The sequence below is a fragment of the Suillus clintonianus genome, assembly GCF_016758775.1.
Source record: "Suillus clintonianus strain FC179 chromosome Unknown DEU56scaffold_46, whole genome shotgun sequence".
Classification (NCBI taxonomy): domain Eukaryota; kingdom Fungi; phylum Basidiomycota; class Agaricomycetes; order Boletales; family Suillaceae; genus Suillus; species Suillus clintonianus.
The window spans coordinates 89507-114737 of NW_024539270.1; the positions used below are offsets into that span (position 1 = coordinate 89507).

The 25231-nt window shown below is 49.3% G+C and overlaps 9 protein-coding genes and 1 non-coding gene across 10 annotated transcripts; 7 read left to right on the top strand and 3 right to left on the bottom strand.

The window, feature by feature from the left end:
* Positions 1 to 85: 85 nt before the first annotated feature.
* On the top strand, positions 86 to 157 carry DEU56DRAFT_t69. Its single transcript has one exon. It is a non-coding gene; the product is annotated as a tRNA-Arg (tRNA).
* A 224-nt stretch (positions 158 to 381) lies between these two features.
* DEU56DRAFT_756990 (uncharacterized protein) lies at positions 382 to 1865 on the top strand (the record flags this gene model as incomplete). Its single annotated transcript, XM_041350082.1, has 7 exons — positions 382 to 472; positions 571 to 598; positions 646 to 752; positions 802 to 1329; positions 1379 to 1514; positions 1571 to 1669; positions 1730 to 1865. The coding sequence occupies 7 exons, from the start codon at positions 382 to 384 to the stop codon at positions 1863 to 1865; spliced, it is 1125 nt and encodes a 374-aa protein (XP_041207340.1).
* Positions 1866 to 1916: 51 nt separating this feature from the next.
* Positions 1917 to 3241, top strand: DEU56DRAFT_410691 (NADP-dependent oxidoreductase domain-containing protein). Its single transcript, XM_041346094.1, has 4 exons — positions 1917 to 1973; positions 2037 to 2677; positions 2750 to 2988; positions 3040 to 3241. Exons 2-4 carry the CDS (start codon positions 2186 to 2188, stop codon positions 3227 to 3229), a joined length of 921 nt encoding a protein of 306 aa, XP_041207341.1. The 5' UTR covers positions 1917 to 1973; positions 2037 to 2185; the 3' UTR covers positions 3230 to 3241.
* A 361-nt stretch (positions 3242 to 3602) lies between these two features.
* DEU56DRAFT_809808 (oxidoreductase) lies at positions 3603 to 4692 on the top strand. The gene has a single exon (XM_041353488.1). The coding sequence runs from the start codon at positions 4086 to 4088 to the stop codon at positions 4533 to 4535; it is 450 nt and encodes a 149-aa protein (XP_041207342.1). The 5' UTR covers positions 3603 to 4085; the 3' UTR covers positions 4536 to 4692.
* Positions 4693 to 6435: 1743 nt separating this feature from the next.
* Positions 6436 to 8285, bottom strand: DEU56DRAFT_809811 (uncharacterized protein). Its single transcript, XM_041353489.1, has 10 exons — positions 8042 to 8285; positions 7920 to 7990; positions 7837 to 7868; positions 7577 to 7791; positions 7447 to 7521; positions 7337 to 7395; positions 7151 to 7282; positions 7022 to 7101; positions 6857 to 6962; positions 6436 to 6801 (listed from the first exon to the last, which is right to left on the bottom strand). The coding sequence occupies exons 1-10, from the start codon at positions 8188 to 8190 to the stop codon at positions 6731 to 6733; spliced, it is 990 nt and encodes a 329-aa protein (XP_041207343.1). The 5' UTR covers positions 8191 to 8285; the 3' UTR covers positions 6436 to 6730.
* On the top strand, positions 8286 to 10269 carry DEU56DRAFT_809817 (adenine nucleotide alpha hydrolases-like protein). Its single transcript, XM_041353490.1, has 5 exons — positions 8286 to 8574; positions 8635 to 8675; positions 8731 to 9123; positions 9172 to 9313; positions 9361 to 10269. Exons 1-5 carry the CDS (start codon positions 8459 to 8461, stop codon positions 9827 to 9829), a joined length of 1161 nt encoding a protein of 386 aa, XP_041207344.1. The 5' UTR covers positions 8286 to 8458; the 3' UTR covers positions 9830 to 10269.
* On the bottom strand, positions 10190 to 11881 carry DEU56DRAFT_411682 (uncharacterized protein). The gene is made up of 5 exons (XM_041346095.1): positions 11840 to 11881; positions 11645 to 11748; positions 11483 to 11571; positions 10415 to 11428; positions 10190 to 10362 (listed from the first exon to the last, which is right to left on the bottom strand). Exon 4 carries the CDS (start codon positions 11412 to 11414, stop codon positions 10461 to 10463), a length of 954 nt encoding a protein of 317 aa, XP_041207345.1. The 5' UTR covers positions 11415 to 11428; positions 11483 to 11571; positions 11645 to 11748; positions 11840 to 11881; the 3' UTR covers positions 10190 to 10362; positions 10415 to 10460.
* A 1064-nt stretch (positions 11882 to 12945) lies between these two features.
* On the bottom strand, positions 12946 to 13750 carry DEU56DRAFT_756995 (DUF775-domain-containing protein; the record flags this gene model as incomplete). Its single annotated transcript, XM_041350083.1, has 3 exons — positions 12946 to 13417; positions 13477 to 13549; positions 13621 to 13750. The coding sequence occupies 3 exons, from the start codon at positions 13748 to 13750 to the stop codon at positions 12946 to 12948; spliced, it is 675 nt and encodes a 224-aa protein (XP_041207346.1).
* A 3998-nt stretch (positions 13751 to 17748) lies between these two features.
* DEU56DRAFT_738711 (fungal-specific transcription factor domain-containing protein) lies at positions 17749 to 22203 on the top strand (the record flags this gene model as incomplete). The annotated part of the gene is made up of 15 exons (XM_041348680.1): positions 17749 to 17935; positions 17985 to 18071; positions 18509 to 18641; positions 18840 to 18855; positions 18952 to 19091; positions 19155 to 19565; positions 19616 to 19672; positions 19727 to 19891; positions 19943 to 20531; positions 20587 to 20725; positions 20776 to 20989; positions 21043 to 21069; positions 21121 to 21215; positions 21270 to 21362; positions 21416 to 22203. 15 exons carry the CDS (start codon positions 17749 to 17751, stop codon positions 22201 to 22203), a joined length of 3141 nt encoding a protein of 1046 aa, XP_041207347.1.
* Positions 22204 to 22365: 162 nt separating this feature from the next.
* Positions 22366 to 25227, top strand: DEU56DRAFT_950266 (uncharacterized protein; the record flags this gene model as incomplete). The annotated part of the gene is made up of 11 exons (XM_041359123.1): positions 22366 to 23214; positions 23270 to 23385; positions 23434 to 23591; positions 23640 to 23783; positions 23833 to 23905; positions 23959 to 24355; positions 24410 to 24560; positions 24620 to 24696; positions 24746 to 24859; positions 24909 to 25040; positions 25096 to 25227. The coding sequence occupies exons 1-11, from the start codon at positions 22813 to 22815 to the stop codon at positions 25225 to 25227; spliced, it is 1896 nt and encodes a 631-aa protein (XP_041207348.1). The 5' UTR covers positions 22366 to 22812.
* Between the last annotated feature and the right edge of the window lie 4 nt (positions 25228 to 25231).

Genomic DNA, 25231 nt, shown 5'->3' on the forward strand with positions numbered 1-25231 from the left:
GTTGAAGCGATACAGATAGATAGGGTCAATATAAGCATTACGAGAGTTGAACGTACAAGTAATATTATTTGAGGTCAGTCGACAAGCCGTCGTAGCACAATGGTAGTGCGTTGCCTTCCTAAGGCAAAGGTTGCGGGTTCGATCCCCGTCGTCGGTAGTCGGTGAACTACGAGCGGTTAATTTTTTGATCAGGGTGCTCGCATGCGCAGTTCACACTTGATCTCATCATTTTACATCACTTGTGAAGGTCCTTGATTTGAAGTAATTGAACCTCCGTGTGTTCCTCATTTTCATTACGCGACACCGCCCTTACTGTCCTATCTCCCATAAATACCCGCAGCTCACCTCAAATTCGTCACATCCCCACTCTCACTCATCCAAATGGCTTCCGAAGTCCCTCGCTCACCTTCCATGAAGATCGATCTTCCATCTCCGGAGGAGTTCAGGAAGAGGAAAGTAGCACTGCTCTCTGGTTCGTATCATCCTCACCCCCCTTTGGGACTCTCGTGACGCGCTATCTGCTGGCGTGTCCTCTTTTTATCTATACTATACTAAAACTATAAATTATAGGAATAACCGGTCAGGATGGCTCCTATCTGTGAGTCCCTTCCTCACCATCTCACACTCCACTCATGTCCATCACAGCGCAGAACTTCTCCTGGAGAAGGGATACGAAGTCCACGGTATAATTCGTCGTTCCTCCAGCTTCAACACCGGTCGTCTAGAGTCTCTCTACGCAGACCAGCACGAACGTACGTATTTACAACAGATCGTGTGACCTCCTCACAATCCACTCCCCAGGTCCCAACAAGTTCAAACTCCACTACGGCGATCTCTCCGACAGCACAAACCTCGTCTACATCCTCGCCCAGGTTCTCCCTTCAGAGATCTACAATTTGGGCGCTCAATCACATGTCAAGGTCTCTTTCGAGATGGCAGAATACACCGCAGATGTTGATGGTCTCGGCACCCTCCGCCTCCTCGACGCTATCCGCACTGTAGGGCTTGAGAAACACGCCAGGTTCTACCAAGCGTCCACCTCGGAACTCTATGGAAAGGTCGTCGAGACCCCACAGAGCGAGACCACCCCATTCTACCCTCGCAGCCCTTACGGCGTTGCCAAGCTCTACGCATACTGGATCACCGTGAACTACCGTGAGGCATACGGCATGTATGCCTGTAACGGCATCCTCTTCAACCATGAAAGCCCAAGGCGAGGCAGGACATTCGTAACGAGGAAGATCTCCAGGGCTGTCGCCGATATCAGCATCGGCAAACAGCACTGTTTGTACCTCGGTAACATCGATGCTCAGCGAGACTGGGGACATGGTACGATCTCCTTATGATGTCACATCGTCTCAGCTAACGATTATGATAGCCAAGGACTACGTCGAGGGCATGTGGCGCATGCTCCAGCAACCCACCCCTGATGATTTCGTTCTTGCCACCGGAGAGACTCACCCTGTGAGAGAATTCGTCGAAAAGGCCTTTGCAGTTGTCGGTGTGACGATAAGGTACCCGTCTTCTTATCAAAGTACTACGTCACCCCCTGACGTTTGACATGTCTCAGGTGGCGTAACTCCGGCGTGCAGGAGGAGGGCTATGACGCTCAGACAGAGCGAGTGGTCGTCAAAGTTGATCCGCAGTATTTCCGCCCCGCAGAAGTCGAGTACGTCTTTTTCTCTCTATCAACGTGCCTCGTCGTGTAAATATTCATGCACGTACCCAGCCTTTTGCTCGGCAACCCTGCCAAGGCCGAACGTGTTCTTGGATGGAAGCGCAAGGTCGACTTTGATTCTCTCGTGAAAGAGATGGTGAACGCGGATGTGAAAGCGACGAAGAGCCTCGTGGAGGACCAGAACTGATCAGAGGCTAAAAGAAAAAGCCGTAAATTTCATTGGTACAACCGTGTACGATTGACAAAGGACTTCTGTGGACAAATACCCTATTACTGTTGCAATTTGATTCTTTTGGTAGGTATGAATGTAGTTTGAATCGTGATAGGTTGTAATTTTGACGGAATCCCACTCCGGAAGGGCGGGTCGACGTGGCGACACCGATCGACAACGCTAATCCACATTCTGTTCGTTTAGCATTGCATACCATAGCATCATGACGACAATGTTGCCACCTCTCCACAAGGTATAAAGTTATCCCCAATCTTCTCTGACATTCTACCCACAGTATGACAATACCCACATTCCATCTCCGAGTCAATGACGGGACAAAAATCCCAAACATCGCATTCGGCACCGGCACAGCGCTCGTCCATCAAGAAGACGCACAAAAAATTCTGGAATGCGCCATCGCCAACGGTTTCACGCACTTTGACGCTGCACAGCGGTACAAGAACGAAGCCGTCTTAGGAGCTGCTATCAAAGCCTCCGGGGTACCGCGCTCTTCGCTATTTGTCAGTACGAAGTTCGCTCCACTGCAGGTTGGGCAGACAGCCAAGACTGCGCTGTCTGCGTCGCTGGAGAAGCTGGGCTTGGAGTACGTGGATCTGTACCTGGTGCATGCGCCTTCAGACCACGTGGGCCGGCTGAAGGAGGTGTGGAAGGTGATGGAGGAGTGTAAGCGGGAGGGGCTGGCAAAGTCCATTGGGGTGTCAAACTTTGGGGTGGAGCATTTGCAGGAAATTTTGGAGGACGCTGAGTTCCTGCCTTGCGTTAATCAGGTGAGAGGAATGTGATAAATTGATTATATTGGCGGTAGTAATTTTGACGACGCGTCCTGCTATCCCTGAAAGCTCGAAGTCCATCCGTATATGTGGGATTGCTTGCAACCTGTGATGGCGTTCCATAAAGAACACGGTATCATTACATCATCGTTTGGTGGGCTATCGCCCCTTTTTCGCGCACCAGGGGGACCGCTGGATCCTCTCATTGAGAGAATCAGGGCACGTCTTGAGGCCACACGAGGAAAGCCAGTGACAAGCAGTCAGGTTCTCACCAAGTGGTTGCAGCAGCATGATATTGTGGTCGTCACGTAAGTTTTCATTTTGTCCGTATGTTCGAGGGCTTATATGGAATCGACCAGCACTTCGACCAAGGCCGACAGGATGAGAGAGTATGTTGATACAGGTGACATTCTGGAGCTGACGGCCGAGGAGATGGAGGAGATTGAGAGTGCTGGGGCGGAGCGCCATCAGGCGTTTTTTAAGCCTACCAAATACTCCTTCAATGTTGGTGCATCTGCGACTCAGGTAAGGGGAAACAGCCAGCTGTAGTGAAGCGCATGTGTCTCAAAGATCTATAATGTAACGCGTAAAACATCATAATCATAATTGGAATACTCAACTATGGAAGGACTGAGATTGACGAAGCTACCGGGTTTGATGGGTGCGCATGCCTGTGTGGGTAATTGGACCTCGGAGCTATCAAGTCCCTCTCCACCTCATTCCGAATCAAGTCATGAAGACAGGTCAGAGCCGTAATAAGAAGGAACGTCGATCTTCCTTTTACGGTCAATATGTTGCTGCGACAGCATCCTTGAGTACCGAGGCCACCTTCGCACAGCCAATGACACCCTCCTTCAACATATGATCGTAAAGAGGTATTTTGCGATAGTGTCGTCTACCACCCACCTGAGCGTGCCAACGACACACTTGAACACCGACAACTGCAGACCAGCGGTGAGGTGACTTCATCGGGTATTTCCCCAACAGGCCTGTCATTTTTTTGAGGTGAAACTCTGGCGTGCAGGAGAGTTATGAAGTGCGTCGGCCCGGCGGCCACTCCGTCCCACAAAAGTCGAGTATGAATTGTTCAGTTACTATATTAATACTTGCATGCAGCTTTCTCCTCGGCCAAGGACCTGCCAAGGCCGAGCATGTTCTTGGATGGAAGAGCCAGGTCGACTTTGATCCCCTCCGTAAAGGAGATAGTTGATAGCGACATAGAGTTCCATGATCCCGGGCCGTGGAGGATCAATGGATCATATCTGATGAATGCAAGGCCATAAATTGCACACTCAACAATGACTTCTGTGGACTATTCGATCCGCTTGAGTGGTATGAATATGGTCCGACTGTGCATCAATTTGGCGGAAAGATTTCGCACCTCGTCATCACTTGAGGTATCAGTATGTTACTCTCCTGCTTGCCAACGCTATTTCACAGCGTGACGTCATCCACAATCCCGCTCAACGATGGCAACCAAGTCCCCTGGATAGCATTTGGCACTGGCACGGCGTTCTACCAGCAAGATGTACAGAACACTGTTAAATCCTCTCTTGCCAACGGTTTCACCCACTTTGACTGTGCCCAAATGTACAAGAATGAGGTGAGTCTAGGCGTTGCCATCAGGGCCTCCGGGGTGCCGCGCCCTTCGCTCTTCGTCACGACGAAGCTCGGTCCATTGCAGCAGCCCGGGCAGACAGCCAAGACCGCGCTGCATGCGTCGCTAGAGAAACTGGGCTTGGAGTACGTGGATCCATACCTAGTACACGTGCCCGGCGACCATGCAGGCCGGCTGAAGGAGGTATGGAAGCTCGAAATCCATCCGTATGTGTGTGGAATAACTTGCAACCTGTGATTGCATGGCACAAAGAATACGGTATCATTGCATCATCGTATGGTGGGCTATCGCCCCTTTTTTGCGCACCAGAGGGACCGTTGGATCATGATCAGGGCACGTCTTGAGGCCACACGGGGAAAGCCGGTGGCAAGCAGTCAGGTTCTCAACAAGTGGTTGCAGCAGCGTGACATTCTGGTCGTCCGTAAGTTTTCACTTTGTCAGTATGTTCAAGGGCTCAGGTGGTATCGACCACCACTTCGACGAAGGCAGACAGGATTAGAGAGTATGTTGATACGGGTGACATTCCGGAATTGACGGCCGAGGAGATGTTGGAGGAGATTGAGAGTGCTGGGGCGGAGCGCCATCAGTCGTTTTTAAGGCTTCCAAGGGATAGTGATGAATGAAATTAATGAAACGCGGTTGTGCAACTGTTCACTGTTTAGGACGGTGACATAGCACATACAACGGGTCCAAATATTAACCTGTCAATGTACCATCATGACATCCAAGCAACAACTACAAACAAACAAATTATCTGCTCGAGCGGCACTTTCTTCACCTTCACGACTAGCATATGGCATTGTTCTCTGAGAGCCTCTCACCTCCAAGGCTTGTTTCACATTCTTTGTCAAGCACAATACCCTCTTGGAACTCGAGTCTACAAGTACGAGCCTTTATGGAAAAGCAAATAGAGACACCTCTAGTCTGCATTGGTCCAGCTGAGTTGGGGCCCAAATCACAGTCGGCCCTTCAAGGAGAACTCGTACTATCCTTGCAAACATTTCAGCTTTGGCTTTCGGACTGTATCTTTGGTCAGCGACCAGAAGTTGGAGCATGAGTCGCGACCGCTATGCATTCGCGACTTTAACCCCCAGCGAGTGGTGGACTTCAAGGAACGAATCTAAATTCAATCAACGACTTATCGAAGGAGAGACACGGAGTTCGAGTCTGTTCTTGGAGCCACATGAATCTGGTCTCCCGTACCTCGAGACGACCGACCACTGAGAAGTTCCTTACGATCAATGTGACCATGGAAGCGAACGGGGAGGCGTTGCTATCCTTCGAAGTCGCGAGCACAATCACGATGCTGCATGTAGGGTGAACAGAGCTTCGAGCATGAAGTTGTACAGGGCTTCGAAATACTTGGTTTCCAGAAGTAATGAACCTCAAGGTTCATGTCACTTGAGCATCCCAATTCATATTGCGTTGACTGATTCATGCTTGCTGGAAGTACAGTACGTCATGATCACTGGTGTCAATGTCAATGAAAGAAGTTTTTTTCGATTTGGGAAAACAACTGAGCGAGGACAAGTCGACGACGAAAGACTGAAGTTAGTGCGCAAGGCGAATATGCAAGTTCGGATCATCAGAAAATTGATAGTCGTTCCTTCTAATAAAACGTCGTGCGAGGCATGGCGCTGCGAGTACAGGCCTGACCATATAGGGTAGCAATCCGAGCCAACGATCTGACCTACTTTTAAATATCCTGATGTAGACGCCTGCACACATAGGAGATTTTTTGGGGCGCTGAGTTTCCGCCTTCGATCAACCAGGTACACGAGATGTGATGAACATGTTTAATTAGTGTCACTGCTGTTTTTGACCACCACCCTGAAAGGTCGAGATCTATCCGTATGTGCGGAAGTCCTTTCAGCCTGTGATTGTGGTGAACAAAGAACTTAGCATCATTACGGCCTCTTGCAGGTAGCCTGACGCCCCTTCCGCGACCAAGAGAACCCCCTGGCCTGGATCACGTCAATGACAACATGCACGTCTTGAGTCCACTCAAAGACCGCCCGTATCAGATGTTCGGGTCAACAAGTGGTTGCAGCAGTATTGCGTTTCAATCGTCACGTAAGTTTCGTTCTGAGTGTGCTATGTTAATAATGTTACAGAGGCTCACATAGTATCGATCAGCACTTTGAGCAAGGCGGATAGGATGAGAGGGTATCTTTATACAGCCAATGTTCCGGAGTTGACGACTGAGGGGATCAAGTCAATTGAGGATGCTGGGGCGCAGCATCACGAGAGATTCTTCGACTATTGATCAACATCATGTATAGTCCAACTTATATATATTTGAGGTACAACTGTCACTCCTTCTCGGTCAGCAGTGGTAAGTGCTTGTCCATATACAGGCAAAAAAAATTGGAAAGCAGGCAAACAATGAAACGCAACTGAATTCTACGATTGTCCATTTCCCCCCAACCTGTCTAAGCGTGAGATTGCCCAGTCCTCGCGTTGCCGTAGTTCTGTAGGAACCATGTCACTGTCTCCTCAAGAGCTGTACGACACGGTCAATGATCAGGGACTGAAATGAGCAAATGAGGACAACAAACCTTGTTCAAACGGCGTGAACTTGAAGTCAGAGCCAATCAGGCTCATGAGCTTTGCATTCGATGCGGGTTTGCGGTCTTGGCCGTTGTCATTAAGTTCGTTCTCGAACTTCATGATGAGAGTACCTATGCTCAGGTACTTGGTAAGCAGTAAGACGGAACGCGTACCTCGGGCTTGTCAGGGTGATTCATAACTTTGACGATGGAGTTTGCAAGATCGCGAATGCTGATTTCGTCATTCTCGTCCACTAGGAGCTATTCAGCAACCTCCACGTCAGCAAATATACGAAAGCTAACCTGAAAGAATGACAGGTTCGACGGATTCGTACTCGCGCATTTGCCAGATGAATAGCTTGGCTAGGTCACGGGAGTAGATGAATTGACGGAGGGGCGAGCCGTCACCCATAACTTTGAATGATGTGTTGTTCTCTATATTGGGGACGTATCAATGTGCAGAACATTTGGAATGAGGGGAAAATGGACTTTGTGCCAGGTAACATTTATGGATCAGTGCGGGCATCACATGCGCATGCTTCAGATCACTTTAGAAGGATCAATTAGCACGTTGTTACATTTGCAATGGTTAAGCGTACAAGTTATCATGAGGTCCAAACACGTTAGTCGGGATAGCAGACGTGAAGTTGCAGCCGAATTCCTCCTTGTAAGCACTACGCAGTAAATATGAGCCACAGTAACAGGTACCTAAGAGGAATTGTGACATACTGGTTCTGGACATCTACCATTCTCTTCGCATGCGCATATCCGAAGTTACTCGAGTGTGGTGGTCCGAGGTGAACCTTCTCCTCTGTGAGTGGGTATTCGACTTTGTCCGGGAAGACACACGTCGAAAGACAAGATATGACTTTCTCTGTCCCTTTGATGTGAGCAGTATGGAGGACATTATCATTGATCAGCATATTGTCACGGAGGAAAGTCATCTACAAGGAGTCAGATCGCATGCGACAGTGGATATTGATCCTTACCTTCCGCTCTCTATTCGCGAAGAGACCACCCACTATAGAAAGGCAGATCAGATGGGCTCATCCTGATCCGAACTCAGGCATACCAAGTGCAGCCAGATGGATGACATGAGTGGGTTGGTACTTCTCAAACAACTTTAGAGTTTCCTCTGGGTTTCTGCACTACATATTGAAACTTGCTATCAGGTCGATAGTTATATGACAGTACCTTAGATCGGCCTCGCGAGAGCCAGCAAAGATCCATTTCTCCCCCGGGCGCTTTCCGAAGCGTGAGCCCTCTGGTTCGTGCTCGATAACATACTCGATGGCTTTGCCGACGAGTCCAGTGCCTCCGGTGACGAGTACCACGGCTGCCATCGCTGTTAACTTGAAAGAACTGTGCAGTGCTATAAGAGGAGCAGTATTTATATATGAGATTGATCAGATGATGGTATTGGCGCAAGATTTAGATAGACCAAACCCAGTTTCTCACAATAGATCTCCCAGGCTCGTACTACCCACACCGTTGCTGTATGAAACACTCTCAGCCGTATTTACTGGGCAACATCTTCTCTAGGTACTCCACGTTAGACCGTCGCTGGGTTGCCCCCTCAGCATCTTCAACATCCACGTCATTCGGGGCAGTATGGACTACCAGAAGATAGCGAGCGACGTTTACAATCTCGCAGAGTCAGATGAGCCTATAGCTCCCCAAGTGAGAGAGGCCTTGCAGGTCATCGAGCAGTGTCTGGACCAATATGGGTAAGCAGTAGTTTTTCATTGCTCATGCACTATTCATCAGACTGAGATTTTACTCGATAGGCAAGATCATCTATCCCTGAGTTTTAACGGCGGGAAGGATTGTGCGTCAACTGGACCCCCTGAGATGTACCCTCTACTGATGCATTTGCCCCGTAGGCACCGTCCTACTCCATCTGTATGCTGCGGTTCTCACCAGAAAGGTTTCGTCCACGCATAAGCCTATATCCGCATTTTATATTCCAGTATCATCACCATTCGCTACACTGGAGGAATTTGTCAAGATAGCTGCGCAAGACTACCTCCTTGATATTTTCACATGCAACCTATCATCGGACATTCAGTTGCCCGTGGAAAGTGTGACACCCGGTGTTTCGACCCCAACATCGCTTAAGGGGAGCGACGGCTACATAGGAGATAGACTCCAGACTCGGCCTGTCGGAACGGCTAGAGGCGGTGAAGGGATGCGGCGAGCCCTGGAGTTGTACAAACTTCGTTTCCCAGCCATTCAAGCGATTTTGGTAGGCACACGACGAACGGACCCTCATGGAGGTGAGTGTCGTCGTTATTGTGCGATGCCAGTACTCATGACTTGAGTAGCAACCCTATCATACAGAAATATGACGGACCCAGGATGGCCCGCCTTCGAACGGGTAAACCCGATCATAAATTGGGCATACTCAGATGTCTGGACATTCTTAAGGAAACTCAAGATTCCGTACTGCACGTTATATGATGAAGGGTGGGGATTATTTTTTATTTCGCAGACCTTGATTGACGCCCGCGCAGTTACACGTCTCTGGGATCTACATATAACACATTCCCAAATCCAGCCCTACTTGTCACGGATTCTGATTCGTCCAACACTCTTCCTTCTTCACTCACAATTGTGGCGAACAATCCAAATACCATGTGTCTTGCTGAACCACTTCCACCGAAGTCGTTTATGAACGGCTCGGCGGGCAGTCTCGGTTCTTTTACCATCATTGCCAATAATCCCGACCAGACATGCTTTGCCGACCCTGTCTGTGATTTGAGGGAGACAGAGCCACCTGGGAGCTCCATCGAATTATTGGGACCTTTCCAGGTTCTGGCAAACGATCCAAATACTCAATGCCATGCCGAGGTTAATGAGAAGAGTGCCAATAGTGTCAGCCTCCCACCGCGGTATCGTCCCGCGTATGAGCTACAGGATGGATCTCTTGAACGCGCTGGGCGAGTTTCGGGTGCTATTCCACCTGTGATACCAGAGATCTGAATATTGTAATCTAATACGGACGATACAGCGCATAGAATAACATCCATATGTTCATTACAACTGTATTTGACACGGTTCACTTGCCGCTCACGGTGTGGGATTCATGCACGTTATACACCATTCTCAGAGCCTGAAGTTGACCAGTTTCCAACCGTTATTCGAAGGTGAATTTACTTGGACAGCGAGAGACTACCAAGACGACGTACACAGATCTAGACTGGGTATTGAATACTTGGTTTATTTTATTTTATTCATATAGTAGTACGTGCTAAATACTGTGGCGTTCTTTTCGCAAATATTGGATACTTGGCTCTATGAGAGAGACTCTGGAGCGCTCTGAACAGATTCAGTTCCTCCTGATTGACGGGCTCAAGCATACACCGTTGTACACGCGCAAACACTGGGTGCTAATACATGGGCATATATTTACAATTCGATCGAGTACAACACATCTCGTTCTCTAAGAACCAGTCAACACGGACACTCCGGGGGCTCTTGGGTACCACTCTTCAACACAAGCCCACAGACATCATCTGCCCAAAGGCGTTCAGAAAATGTTTTGTCATATGCTGTGTATTGCCTTACTGATGAGGGTCAAAAGTCCACCTCCAGCTCGATCTATTGGGAAGTCTCAGAATCTTTCTCTGATATAGAGCAAGGTGCATACCGGAGCGACTGCCTCGTCGACTTTCAGAGCAAGCAAGTCACTAAACTCCGTCATGTTTGCCTTCACGGAGCTAGAACAAGCGCCACAGTTTTTACTTCTAACCTTTTGGATTGTCTTGTCTGTTGCTGTCCTCACAGTGTCGCCGGACGGTCTATCCATCAACAACTCGGACAACTCCTGCATATATGTTGCCCACCATGTAACCGTCTGAATACCCCAGAGCGAAAATTTGTTGTCGGTAACCTGTCCACAGCTACAGGTCCCGTTGTAGTAGGGGCCTAATAGCCAACGGCAGGCATTTTGATTGACATAGTGATCTGTCAACCACTTCAGGTCCTTCGTTAAAGGTTGTACGGCGATACCGCAATTTTTATGGTATGTTAGCAGGGCAAGAAGTTCGGACGCGGTGATAAGCCCGATCTCTGGGAATTGCGCAGGAACTAACGGGTGTCGTAAGGTGTGTCTGGCAGCGGTGATGGTTTCATGCTTGAGTCGTGCATTCTGGGCAATCGCGAAGCAGCGAATGGGTTCCGTCTCGAGAACCTTCGGATTCGCCAGAGCCTGACACACTTTTCTCTCGATCAGGTCTAGCGAATACTTCCTCGCAGCTGCGAGAATAGACAGGATGTCTTCCAGGTTCTCGAGGGAAGGATCTTCTGCCAGTGTCGATGGATAGCAAAACCTGAGAAAAGAATCTAGTGTTTTGCTGTCCTCAGACATGGCGATGACTGCTAAGCCATCCTTCATCTCTTGATCGGTAGCGCCATCAGGTGCCTGGGGAAGGCCAAACAAGGTCTCAAATAATGGAGAGGCAAGGGAGAGGAAGAGCTTGAAGACTCGAAACTCAACCCCGTCAGCTGACCGTAAGATAACGTCTGCTTGAGCATGATCAAATGGGGCAGAAGCACAAGTTGCCATTGGTAATTCGTGATCTGACTCTCTGGTATCATTAACATGACACATCGTAGCTAGTGACTTGAACGCACCAGGGTAATATGATCAACGGACGTTGGGTGCGATAGAAAATCGAAAGACTCGGTCTGAATGGAAAAGACTCTGATATTGAAGTAGGTACCTGCGACAGACAAACGAAAGATTACTTAGACGTTAGTAAGGATCGAGCATGATGATAAACGTAAGGATCTCACCTCTGTTGTCTAAGTGGAAAAGACTGAGGTGCAATGTCGCGGGCACAGTCTACTAAATATAGGGTGGTAAGCGGTGATGTAAAAGCACGAGCATGCCGAGCATGCTAATGTACGTGTGCGCAGCAGGTGATTGTGAAAATGAATGAGTGGTTAGTCAAAAGGGAGACCAGCATGTTACGTCAATCATACACTTACTTGTAGTGTGGAGGGATGACAATGATGATGTGACTGCTATACGCAGGGTCAAGTGCATGCCCTGTGGGAGAGTTCACGCTTAGAACGATGGTAGTGAACGTGCATGAACCTGTTTTACGTGTCGTCTACCAGGCCTCGTGGGTCATAGGCATCCTCGAGGTGGGCATGTCGATTTGACGAGTCTTCAAAGGTTGAAAAACACGTCACGAGTGAAAGAGATTAACTGCCATCTGAAAGGCTGTATTACTGAATAGTCATGAGATGATGCATACATTGAATTCATCGCACTATGAGTGACAGGTTCAGTTATAGAGCGGATATCGTCATGATATAGTGGATTGATATGTTTATACTCACATTAAGCCTCTTTAAGGATATCTTAGTAGATGTTCACACATCAGTGCAACCATTGCAAAACCTGCTGGCTTTCTACCGGCGGAAAAAACTGTGCAATTCACACCAGCTTCGTGGCGCGGGGAGGGACCAACGGGGATCATTGTGTCGAGATCTCAAAAACGCTGTTCGATCGCACGACGCACTTGCAAGGAGATGGGCGTTGCAAGATAGCGATCACAGGAGCCAACATCTGACCCAGAGATAAGCCTCTTTGAAATAAGCACAATTGTTACGATGACTGGTAACGTACTGCTAACCTCGTTATATCACCCAGGCCGCAGGTGATGCAGGCTGTACATAAAAGAATCGCGAAAAGAGTTAGTTGTCTGCTAGCTTGGATGTAGGAGCCCGATCCTGAAACGTTATTCAAGGCAGTATACTGGTACTGGCGAATAATTCTGAAGCAGCTGAGAGCACCTGACCAATGATGTGAGTTACCAATATGATAAAACATACCCACAACCCGAATAATACGATGGATTGTTCATCGTGACACAACAGTGAACAAATGAAGAAATTCATGTTCGCAAACTTCCCATGCATGCTGTGGGTTCGTTGCCATTGACCGTCAAGGCTCACAGACCCCAGATGACTTGATACTAGATTCAAAGTTAGTAGTAGGCGGTAACCGCCTGAGCCCCTCAGGGATGAACAGGAAAATCGAATTCATCATAATCGATCAAATGCCAGATATCCATTCGCGACTGGAGCTATTCATTACGTTCCAAAAACCCGATACCGCCTGCCCTCACCTTCCCTATAAAGCTTTCGTACCATCGAGCAATGACACCCATTGAAACAGTACTGTCAGGGCCTAGGCTCGTTCCTGCTGGCACAAAGCCAGCTATATAGTTGAACAGGTGCCTCGCTATTTTTTCCGCAAGTACAGATGGATCTGCGGGTTTGGCTATTGATGCCAGTGATGATGCTGGGGTCGGGGTCGGGGTGATATTCATAGCGTTCTGGGCTTGAGATTGGGGGAGAGATGCAAGTTGTGCGGCTATTGCTTCAAGAGGTTCTAATGCAAGTCCGAGTATGGCTGTGACTTGACCGGAACTTTGTGCAGAAGATAAAGTTGCGGATGTAAACGCAGAGGGGGTTGATATGCCTGATGGGGGCGCTGATGTGGAGGAGAAGGCTGACCGAAGGCGGAATATGGCTGATGGTTTATCGTTCGAGAGCCTGTCATTCGCAAGTAAGGTCGAAGGTCTTTGCATTCAGTTAAGGAGAGGTAAGCGCACATGCCAAGTATTTGTGAACCTTTTCCAGGCCAGAAAAAGTGGACGGTCGCGCCAAATCCATCAGGGAATGGAACTGCGTTGCAGATCGGCATAAGATAAGTCATCACATATGTTTAATGGAGCGATGGAGTATGAAACACTGACCTGTACCAAGCAAAAAGACGCACACATGATTGACTTTCTCAGCGGCTGGGATCTCGAATAGTGCATGTGTTTCGTCCACCTGCTGCAGGTCGGTTTGCAACAGACGACCAGCAACGCAACAGCCAAACATGATGTATGATTTATGAGGGTGATGAGCCACAGATTAGCAGAAGAAGTTTATAGGCGCGGTCAACCGTAGTCGAGGGGTTGGAAAGTTGGAGTTCTGAGGTTGCGGCCATGGACGATGATGAAATGTGGACAGACCCGTGACACAACTCCGCCACCGTTCAACTGTAGTGGATGTTTCCCTATGTTTCCCCATTGTTCCACTAACCTCTGCTTCATTCTTTCAATTTCCATCGTTTGGGAACGACAAGGTCACCAGGGTTCGGTTAACGTCGTCTCGGAGATTCATAATGTGATCAAAACTGTCAAACTTTGATCAACCAGTGAGCACAGCATCGCACTATGACACCCACTTTTCGTTTCATCTTCATCTTTTGATCAAAGGTCAATGCACGCCTAGGCGCTTCGTTATATACATACCCCAAACCCCAGATCTAATCATGGACAGGGCTCTGTCTGTGCTATGCACACTGCCCACTCCGGTAATGTCGTTTTCATCTACCACGCAGTGCGTTTTTTTGAATCTTGGCAGTTTCCTGAAATTTTTGCGCGTTCATACCGATGATACGACGGGGATGGGTATCCGCGGTCGAATTGGTGTGCCATGTTTCGGATTGCCAAAGTTACCCTTGAGCCACTCAAGGTTGCCAGTATTTACTCTTCATGACCGTGGTTGAAATTACTGGGTGAGCCATATTTGCCAAAGACACCTCTTGAGTCGCTCATGTGGTTGTATACATATTCTTTACATACTGAACGCTTGCCGATACGCACAGATGATGTCTACGCATACAATGTATCTACTCAACCACCGACTTCCGTACAAGTCACCAAACCCAACCCTACGGCTCAGAACAGTACGGCCATTCCCATCGTACGGCGGCGCGCACTAACCAAGCATTATGTAAGTTTCATTATAGTTCGCCTCCGTCTTTCGGAAGTCACCTTGCCCATTTACGAGATTGTCCAGGAACTCGTCCACCACCGGGAGGTACCGAGTTATATTATCCAATTATCTTCCCTCCGATCAGACGAGTCTAGTGGTCTCCTTGTCTAATCATGCGTGGTTCGCGGGAATATCTTCCTTTTCCACACATGCGCGGTTTGCGGGAATGTTTGCCCTACAAGGCTCGCGGGCATCATTGCCCTTTTCACTGCGACCCTACGGCTACCCACTCCACAGGTCCTTGTCTCTGCTTCTGTCATGAGAACTGGGTCATCACCTCACGACGTCACGAGATTGGGCGGCATCACGAGAGGTACCGCGAACCATCCATACCGACGGCAACAGTAACTCACCCGCGGGATCTAGTGCAAGCCTCATTCTTTTCGGGAATCCTGCGTTGTCCAAATCACACGTGTCTATCGTTTTTCGCGGGAGGGATCCTGCCGGATGTAGGGGTGTGATATTAGAATCCAGTCAATGGGGCCAGCCCTCTAGCCGATCGAACTCGAAGACACCTCATCTCGATCAACAAGATGTATGTATCGTCATCTTCCTCCCCTTTCCACGTGGTTCCCTGAGCGTGCGAAGTGTAGAACTGCAATCCAGTTACGGCGGGATCTGCAAGTTTGCATATCATTTTATTCTGTAGCGCTGTGCTAACACGCAACCAGCAGGAATGTCTTGTTGGCACTTGCCTAATCCATCTCCTCTGAGAGAGCACAACGACTTTGAAACTTGACTGCCCATGCGGTACGGTATTCCAATATGGCGGATTGGACTGACATTATGCTACATAGTCGAGGTAGTCCCTGACGTTCGTTTCCCAGCCTGATAAGACGATATTTCTGATAGCACGGACATTGCAGGGAAAAGGAGCATGAATCGGCATGAATTCGTGCGCTGTCCGGCATATCATCTCCATGACACAAAAATACATGATACAATACACTGGACCTGGTACAAGCCATTCAAATTCGACCCCTCAATATTACGTTAGGGAGTTGGGTTGGAAGATCCCAATACTTGGGGAGTCGCCGAATGTTTACTAAATTTCGTCCACGGCGGTGATCCATGCGTATGGTCTTACGCTGCTCATACGCAACCATAGGTGACCAGGTGGGTCTTCCGAGATACCCGACCCAAGTGTTGAGATCGGGAACAGGAACAGGGAAGAATTAACGTCCCTGGTCGTCATGAACTTTAGATCTGCGTACTTCGACTCGGAGCTAGAAAATTTAATTGAATGTACGTACAAGTTGGTACAAGCCCGCGAAATATTTTTACTTGGATCGTACCTACTTGCGTTTTTTTCCAACGTTGAAAATTGGCCTACATGTCCAGGCATGGATAGAATACAAATGTATCTGTCAAGAAATTATCTGGGGTGACGAGGCTGGTTACAAGGGTAGAGGCGGGAGGAGACGGGTCGATCTCGGAGCGCAGATCACGGAAATAACCACGTGGTCGATCGAAGACGGAAACACGGGCAAATATGAAATAGGTGGCACTTGACTGGACCTGTGCCTTGAGGGACGGTACCGACGGTTCAGACAGGAAATAATGAAAGAACAATTGGGTGGCAAGGAAGCGAGTGATAGGAGAATCTACGTGAATAGAACCCTAGCAGGGGATGGCGGAGACGGAGACGGCTCACGTGGGGACGACTTCTCACCCGCCGGACGCTTTTACAGTGGCTGATCTGAGTCGTCCAAGTGAAAATTTGATTGTCCTTACCAAATAACTTTTCAAGGAATTAGAGTAAGACATCGATCAGTGTCAGCCAAAGGATAGAAGCTCGTTGGAGACTAGATGATGGTCAGTATGAGTACTAGAGCGAATAAATATCCTCGGAACACATGTCCAAGTTGAAGTGCGAAGATTACGGGTCCTCGGAAGCCGCTCGAAGATGAGTTTGGATAAGGCGAAGGTCGCGTGTTTGCCAAGAAATTAGTTTTGTGACTAGAGGGGGTTACCTTTTCAAGATGTGGTCTACCGCGTAGTACCAGCCCTCTTTTCCAAAAGTGAGATTCATGCTGTGTTCGGTTGACCACTGGAGTCACGAGTCGACTCGGAAGTTCGAACGCTCCGGGGCTACGGGGTTAGAGTTGGAGGTTCCGATACGACGGATTACTGGTTGTAAAGAGTTAGTGGGCCGCATCGGTGAACGTACGCCGTTAGACCGTTCAGATACTGGGAGACGCCCTTGAAGGCGATAGAAGAGAATTTTAATTTCTTCTCAGGTTCGTACCGAAGTTGAAAAGCTGCTCTAATAATAACGTATATCAGTATGCGACATATGGGCCAAAGTGAGTGGGAAGAAGGAGAAAGTGAGGCTGGATTGAACTGTAATAAGCAGGAAGTTCGCATGTTGAGAGGAGGGCTTACATGAACAAAGGGTGACCTTGACTACCTACCTTAACGTACGTGGTCATAGAAGAATTGAAGATCCAAACTTTGGACCTTGAAGCTTCTGACGCCACGACATTCGCAAATAACGTATACCATTGGGGGCAGTGTATTCTCGGTGAGTGACGACTTGATCTTGTAAAAAAAGGCGGGGATGGACTTCAAGGGTCGATGTCATTCCGAGGAGAAATCAAGGGTTGAAATCTAGGCATCGTAGTAGCCGCGAAACACAGCTCATCGATTCAGAAACTTGCATTCAGAGTCGTTTGGCTTGGCACGGAGATCGAGAAATCTGTGAAATACGGGACCTTGATTCATGTCTGTCTCCCTTCAATCCCTTTTCTTTCTCTTTCATCCGTGTCATGGCAATCCCAACTAATGCATACTATGTATTAGACTCACACCCATCGCCTCATTACCCTCTTGATCCACCAAATAGTGCAGGCAGTAATTCTGCACGTTCCCAGTCTGCCAGTGTAAAATCCGAACTCTCCTCATCACCTTATCTTGATCTTTCGCCCTCACCTCCCCACACCTTTTCTTTCCATTTTCCACAATCTGCATCAGCGTCTAATACTGCGCAACATAATCATAATTTCGCTACCACATCAAATACTCTACCAGACCGTCCATACTACCGCTTCGGATCCATGGCACATCCAGAGGACGCCTGGCTCGGTAAACGCTCAGGAAATTCCTCTCTCGACTTGAATGCACTGTCATTCCCCGACGAATACGACGATGGCGACGAGTTGACAGATCTTCAGGGCTCCTCTGGCACGCCTAATACTTCATCTGCCTATTCGGACAGAGTCGTTAGGAGAAGGAGCAGCAAAGGTATGGTACTTGTTCCTCTCATATGTCTATTCAATTCATCCCTTGTCAGCTTGCGATCAATGTCGCAAAAGTAAATGCAAGTGCGAACGCGCAGGAGACGGCGAGGCTTGCAAAAGCTGCATCATGCTGGGGACGCGTGAGTCTTCCAATTTCATATAGTTGATTACCTGCTGACCATGCTTTCCTTCTCATTCCCTCCCTCTTCCCATTCCTTGTACTCAATCGGTCCTCGGTATCCATTCATATCCATGCAACGCCACTTGACGCCACCCTGATGTGGTCACCTTTCGTTACCCTCTTCAACCACTCGATCCATCATGAATTCCCTTTTGTGGCCTTCGCAACCACCGCCTTTGATGTTGATATCCTGCCACGTGTGACTGGCGTGCTGGAACCCCGGCGATTCCCTGTATCTGCATCGGCGCATCTCAACGATCCTTGACATATCGCCGCGTCCGTAATTGAGGTTATCACTTATTCTACGTGTATCAACACCTTTACCCGTCATGCTCACAATGATCCGATTGCTCGCTCTCGGCATTTTCTGACCTGATTACGTCCTTCAATCTGCAGCGTGTACATTCCTCGGACCCTCGCGCAAGCGCGGCCCCCCTAAGGGGTACATTGACGCCATCGAAGCTCGGTTGCACCAAACCGAGGCCCTACTTGGTGTTCTCCTCGCTGTCGAGGCAGAGCATGGCGATAGGTGCATATAGGTCATTATATATATTTTAATAATCACTAATTTTGTGCAGGTTTGGCGAGGCAGATAGGCCACCTCCGGGCGGCGCTGCAGGGTTGGAGGATGTATTGCATACCCTGAGACAGGTTAGTATTTTTCGTGAACTGCTCATTTTGGTTTTGTGTGCATGAATTTGCACTTTGACACCAGTGTATTCACAAGTGCCTTGGTATCCGAAGTTCATTTTTCTTTGCCCAACGCATTCATTCTCACCTTCGTTGGCTAACAACGTACACATCTGATTGGACACGCATACTGATAAATTTCCAATCAGGACGCTCTTGCTCGTGAGATCCTCAATCGTGTCGATTCATCCTCCTACGGTGTCAAAGGACGAAAAGGTGGCAACACTAAAACACGCCCAAATACTGCCACTACAATCGAGGGTAGTGGTATTGACTTACAGTCCACACAGTAAGTATAATTCATCCCCATTGTGCAGCAGCGTTGAACCTTTTTTTTTTTTCATTTGTACAGCCCTTCGAATGAATGGCAGGACCGCGTTGCATCTCTCCTTTCATCATCTCTATCGCTCTCCCACTCGTCTCCATCGCAATCCCGCCCGCCTACAGCTGGCGCCGTTTCCCTTAACAAACCGCGCACGATCCAACTTTCACAACACAGAACTTCGCCGTCTACCTCACTCAGCGATAACGGACGCCGTCAACGCCGGCGACTTGGCTCTTCATCATCTCCGGATCTCTCTGACCACTCGCAAGCACATGCACGTGCCAGTACGGATTCTGAGGACGAAGATGACGTAGTGGATGCCGTGGGCCAGCTCTCCTTGAACGAGGACGAACAAGTTCGGTATCACGGCAAGGCAAGTGGTCTTTACCTGTTGGGGTATAATGCGAAGGAGGAAGCTCGGAATGAAGGTGGAATCTGGTGAGCGATTTGTTCACCGATATGCTGAATCAATGGCTCACATGTTACAGGCGCTTCCCCAAGGCCCGTGTCTGGCCGCCGCTCCCTCCATCTGATACAAATGCGACGTCGCCCGTAATTCCCAGCGTTAATGCGTTGACGGGTTCTGCCGCAAGCCCGAGCACCGCTACTATCTCTTTGACGGGTTTATCAGTCGTGGACAGAGATCTGAGCAGCCTCATGCCCGATCCAGCCGTTCAAGAGCATTTATTACAGATATATTTTACTTATGTACATCCGGCATTCCCAGTCTTGCACAAGGAGGCTTTCTGGGATGGTTTCAAGGCGTGAGTGTCACCTGACGAATTTCTTTTGATTGCCACTGACATCTATGTCAGGTATCAAAATCCATCTGCAGCCGACGCGCCGTCGCCTGCATCAGATGGTCAGGGTTCGAAATCTCCGTCGCCCTTCCACCGTGCCCGCCGCCATATTTCACCGCTTTTACTCCTAAGCATGTTTTCTATTGCCGAACGCTATGCACCATCTTCCTCTCTCCCACCTTCCTCCCCCCCTCTCTCGTCGTCATCGTCACTCCGAGAGCCAACCCCGATGTGGACTGCAGGCGATCAGTACTTTAACGTTGCCAAGACACTTCTCGACAACACTTATGCATCTTCTTTGCCAAGCACCGTCCAAGCTCTCCTACTACTCGGGTACCGAGAGATTGGGATTGGTGCCATGGCGCAAGCCTGGGTGTACACGGGTATGGCAGTACGTATGGCGCAGGACCTCGGTATGCACCGCGCAGCCGACGGTTGGGCTCGTGCAGACGTTGGGCGTTTGTTCGGCCCACAAGAGCTACAGGAACGGCGGCGGATATGGTGGGGATGTGTTGTGCTTGATGGGTATGTGAGCACTTACATCGGAAGGCCGCTTGCCATCTTCGAGCGGGATTACGATACACTTTTGCCGAGTGAGGACGAGGTACGGAAATATTGTTATATTGATGAGACGGTGTGATGACGGTGTTTGTTTTTAGGCGGAGGAGATGGAGTTATGGACCCCTCATGAGTCGCTGCCGCCTGATGCCCGCGGACATGGGTACCCGCCTAGTGCAGAGATGCGGTGTTCAATACCCGGACGCGTGCTATCTAGCTTTAATGCATCTGCAATTCTCTGTGAGTACCTTCATTGACCGTCCAGCGCTATAGCTGAGTCTATGTCTCAGCGGCCATTCTTGCCAAGCTCGTACAGTCGATGTATGCCATCCATCCGGTGACTTCTCGGCACGCCGAGGCGGCGCAACTTGAGGAGCTGCTGAATAAGTGGTACCTCGATTTGCCCGAGCATTTGCAATTGAAGCAGGGCGCGACTGTTCCGCCCCATATTATGACGTTGCACATGCAATATTGGTGTACGACATTGTTATTACATCGCCCCTTGTGAGTGCCCTCTCGCTTGTCTGCTATTCCTTGGGAAGTAATTGGTCATATAGCATAAGGAACGCGTACCTTCAGAAGGGGTGAGCGCTCCGAATTTTTTCCGCTGCTGAGTGATGTTAATACTTTTTCAGGAAACCGGATAGTCCAGATGATGCGGAAGCGTGTGCGACGAGCAAAAAACATTATGAGCTGTGCGTGGGTGCTGCAAACCACATCTCATCAATCGGTAAACTATTTTAACATTCCTTGACAAGCAATTTCTGACGTAAAATGTGTCTAGTTTCGTCTTATCGGGAAAAGTACTGTCTGCAACGCGCGCCCGTTTTTCTCTGCTTCTACATCTTTACGGCGGGTATCATGCATGTCACGAGCTGTACGTCACGATCTGATTTTCTTCGCCCGATCGTATTCTCATCCTATATGCAGCGTCTATTTATCCGAATGACCCCCAATCACGGATGGGTCTGTTCAAGTGCATGGACGCGCTGCAAGACATGGAAGTCATCTGGCCCTCCGCAGCACGTGCCCATGAACTTCTTCGGGGTTCAAACGTCATGATAAATCCCTCGAACTGTAGCCAAGCGCGCCTTGCATTTACTTCTCAGGAGCGCCAGAAGCGAACAGCCGAGCATTCAATAGAATCAGAGGATGCATACGAACGTTCGCAGCCGCAGGTCCTCCCGCCAAGCAGCTCACCTCACATACCAAGTTCGGGGCAAGGGTATGCCAACACCTGGCGATCGACTCAGTTTAGCGGAACGTCGCATGATGTCGGTCACGCTCAGGAATCTGGCGCGGGGCATCATGCTGACTTTGGAGCGGCACCTACGTCAACTTCGCAGCCGTCGTACTACCCATGGACCTCCGATGGATCATCATACATCTCGTTCCCGGGCACACTGTCTACATCTGTGCTTCCACAGATGTATAGCACAGGCTTGGTCGACAACCGTCGGGCAGGTAACTCGCAGTCCTCGACTTCGCATCAAGGACAAACGCGGTTGACTGCGCATGGGAGCGTCTCTGGTACATATGCCAGTGATCAAGCTGGGACAGGGCGGTACCCGCAATTTTGGAACGACTATTCATCGTTCCCACAGATGGGGATGCCTTATAGCCAGTCTCATCCACAGCAACAGCCGCCGCAACAGCAGGATGCCATGTATATCAGCGGGCAGTATGGCGGTATTTATAGTGAGTGTTCTGCGTCATGAGGAAGTAGTGATGTCCTGACGCCCCGCGCAGATAATCATCCTGCAGCTTAATTTAATCATCAAGTGGATTGTACCACGTTTTCCCAAACGGACACCAGTAGACATTCTTTTCTTTGGCTTGAGCCTCTTTTCTCGCAACCTATTGTATTACATCCTATCAGACAGCTCCGAATTTGTGTTACTTTCTCGCCGCAGTGCTATTCCGTCGTTTGTAGCCTTTCTATCCCCTGCTTACCTGACTGTATAATTTGCTTCGAACGGACTTTATCTCTTATGTCTTTTATGTGTTATATCCTTACTTCCCTCAGGCGCTTTGTTTCAACTAAATGTTCTGCCGACAGCCTATATTTTAGAACCTTCGATACTAAAATGCATGATTTGGATAGCCGATGCGTAACTTGTGTAGTGGTGAGACCTTGGTGCGATATATGCCTTGAGCTCTGAGATCTGAATCATCACATGATGCTAAAGTAGGCGCTTAATTAAGGTGCCTGATATGTCCATTTCCATGATCCACTGAGCCAAATATTGGCCTAACGCTTAGATTCTAACGCAATTCAGTCTGCCAGCCAGCACACTTAACTATATCTATTCGTAAGTAGGCCAAGCATGCACCATCACGATGAAGCGAAAGAGTCCAATAACATCGAGCTCTTAATCACCTTGATGGATGGAGGTGTGGACCACGAAGTGGCTAGGCGCGTCCTACGGAAATTCGATGGCGATGTAGAAAAGGCAGGCTCCGCCATGATCGAGGGCGACAGGGGAGAGGAGACGTCGTCGCTGTGGACGTCGCACTCGCAGATGGAAGTAATACAGCCTAGACCGCTGCCTCCTCCCGCTGTTCGCCCGAACTCGCCGATCAATATCGACCTCACGGCTGACGACGAGCATAATGACGAGTTATCTCGTGCTTTGAAAGCGTCGCTCGAGACAGCCTCCCAAGAGGGTCCGAAGTTTGGACCGAGCGAGCGGCCTCCTGATGCCAATTGGGCGATGGTGCCTTCGAATGTAGGTCAGTCCGTGCTTCATGTTGGTGCCTTGGTGTTCATGCCGTGTTCAGCAGAATACTGCTGGTGCGGATGACCTGGATCGTGCTATACAAGCTAGCTTTGAGCAGGCTGATACTGGCGACGAATACCAGCCTTTACCCCTTGATCAGCAATGGCGGAAGGAAGGCTGGTATGTCTCTAATTCATTCATTTCCCTCTACTAAACGCATCTGTGCAGGCCTGTGACTTTACGACCAACGAAACACACGATGGTCTATGCAGCTCTGATTCTCCAGGCGCTTTTTTATGTTCCACAAATTCGTGAACGGGTCGCCAATTGGCGGCCAGCTCTGTCCGAAGGCGCAACGGAAGCTGAACCTCCAAAGAATGGACCAGGTAAACGTGTTTTGTAATGTTCTATAGCCATTGCTGACAGCGCCTAAGAGCTCCTTATGTGGAAGCTTGTCGAAACATTCACCAACATGGACCTCGCAAAGCTTGTGGATTTGGACGCTCATGAAGTGCTCGAAGGGTTCAAGCCTGAGCCCTGGGCGAACCCGGCGCAACCACCAGGAGACCTATCTCATCGTGCGTTTCTTTGAGCTGGTTGTATGCGCGATGATCAATGGAGAACCAGGATTCTTCGAAAAGGTAGCAGGCGCCCTCGATAAAGTGTTTTCCCATGAATTCATTCGCACTGAACAGGCAATGTACTACATGGCATCGGCTACTCCTCTCCGTCTCACTGATATATAATGCGTAGACAACGCGTCATGCAGTTCCAATATGGGAACAGCAATTTTGACGACGAGCCCGGAGAGCTCCTGCAAGATGCCTCCATTGTCCGCGTCGAAGCCCTTGGACCAAGCGACACGAATGACCTCGTCGGTCGCCTTTCTGCCCAGCTTTCCAATCATAAGAATGATATCAAGCAACACCAAGTAATTTTCGAGCCCTCGGAGGTGATTACGTTTCATCTTGCGCGCTCGGGCACTGTCATGGGCGAGCGCAAGCCATTTAAATATCCGAAGCACATCTATCTCGATCAATTCCTGAAGGAAAACGTTGAGCTTGCGGAGAGCAAGAGGGGGGAGCAGCGGGACCTTCATGCGGAAATCCAAAAGCTGATATTGCATAACAAGTCTTTGGCCCACTTCAATGTTCGTTTTTTGCGGCTTGCTGTATCCGTTGCGCTGACCTGGACTGATTTTCAGGAAAAAGACACGCTAACGGACCTGCGGTCATCTATATACTATTATGAGAACGTGGCGGATGCGAAGGACACCGATGAACGTGCTCACGTCAACCAAATTATGGCTAACAAACTAAAGAGTATTCTCGCTCAGCTAGAAAAGGAAATCGAAGGTAGCGAGCACATACTTCTGCTTGGCGAGCCATTAACTATCATGCCCACCCCGTCGTAGCTACAGACATCAATATTGCGAAGATGCGGGATCAAGCCGCGACAATCCTGGATTGCCCTGAGCTCCAACGCGCCAGAGTAAGTGACCGTATCCACCGTCCAGAATGAGCCATTAATCCGTATGTAGTATGACCTCCGCGTAGCGCTGGTACACGACGGTTTGTATGGCAGGAAACACCTCTATTCCTATGTGCAAGAGAAGGGTGCGTGGTGGAGGATAGAGGACTCATCCATTAGCCAGGTATGAGAGACCTCGATGACCTACCTGCTGTGAAGCTCACGCCCCACAGGTGTCCGAGGAAAATGTGCTGGAGGACCCGGTGGGTCTGCATCTCGGCGCAGGACCTTACCTTCTCTTGTATTCGAAGGCGCTCCCAGAAGGCGCAGAGCTATTGGATCTCCAGTGGCCTCCACCGATCAAGGTATGTCGAGTACTGTTTGGGCACGGTGAAATACCCACCTGACTTGTCCACACAGATCAATGTAGAGAATCATAATCGTGTGTTATTGGAGCAGTTGCAGTGTTCAGAAGCGGAGAGCAATGTTAATCAGGACAAGGAAAACGTCTTGATCCATCCCCAGGAGGACCAAATGGACATTTTATGCTGACTCG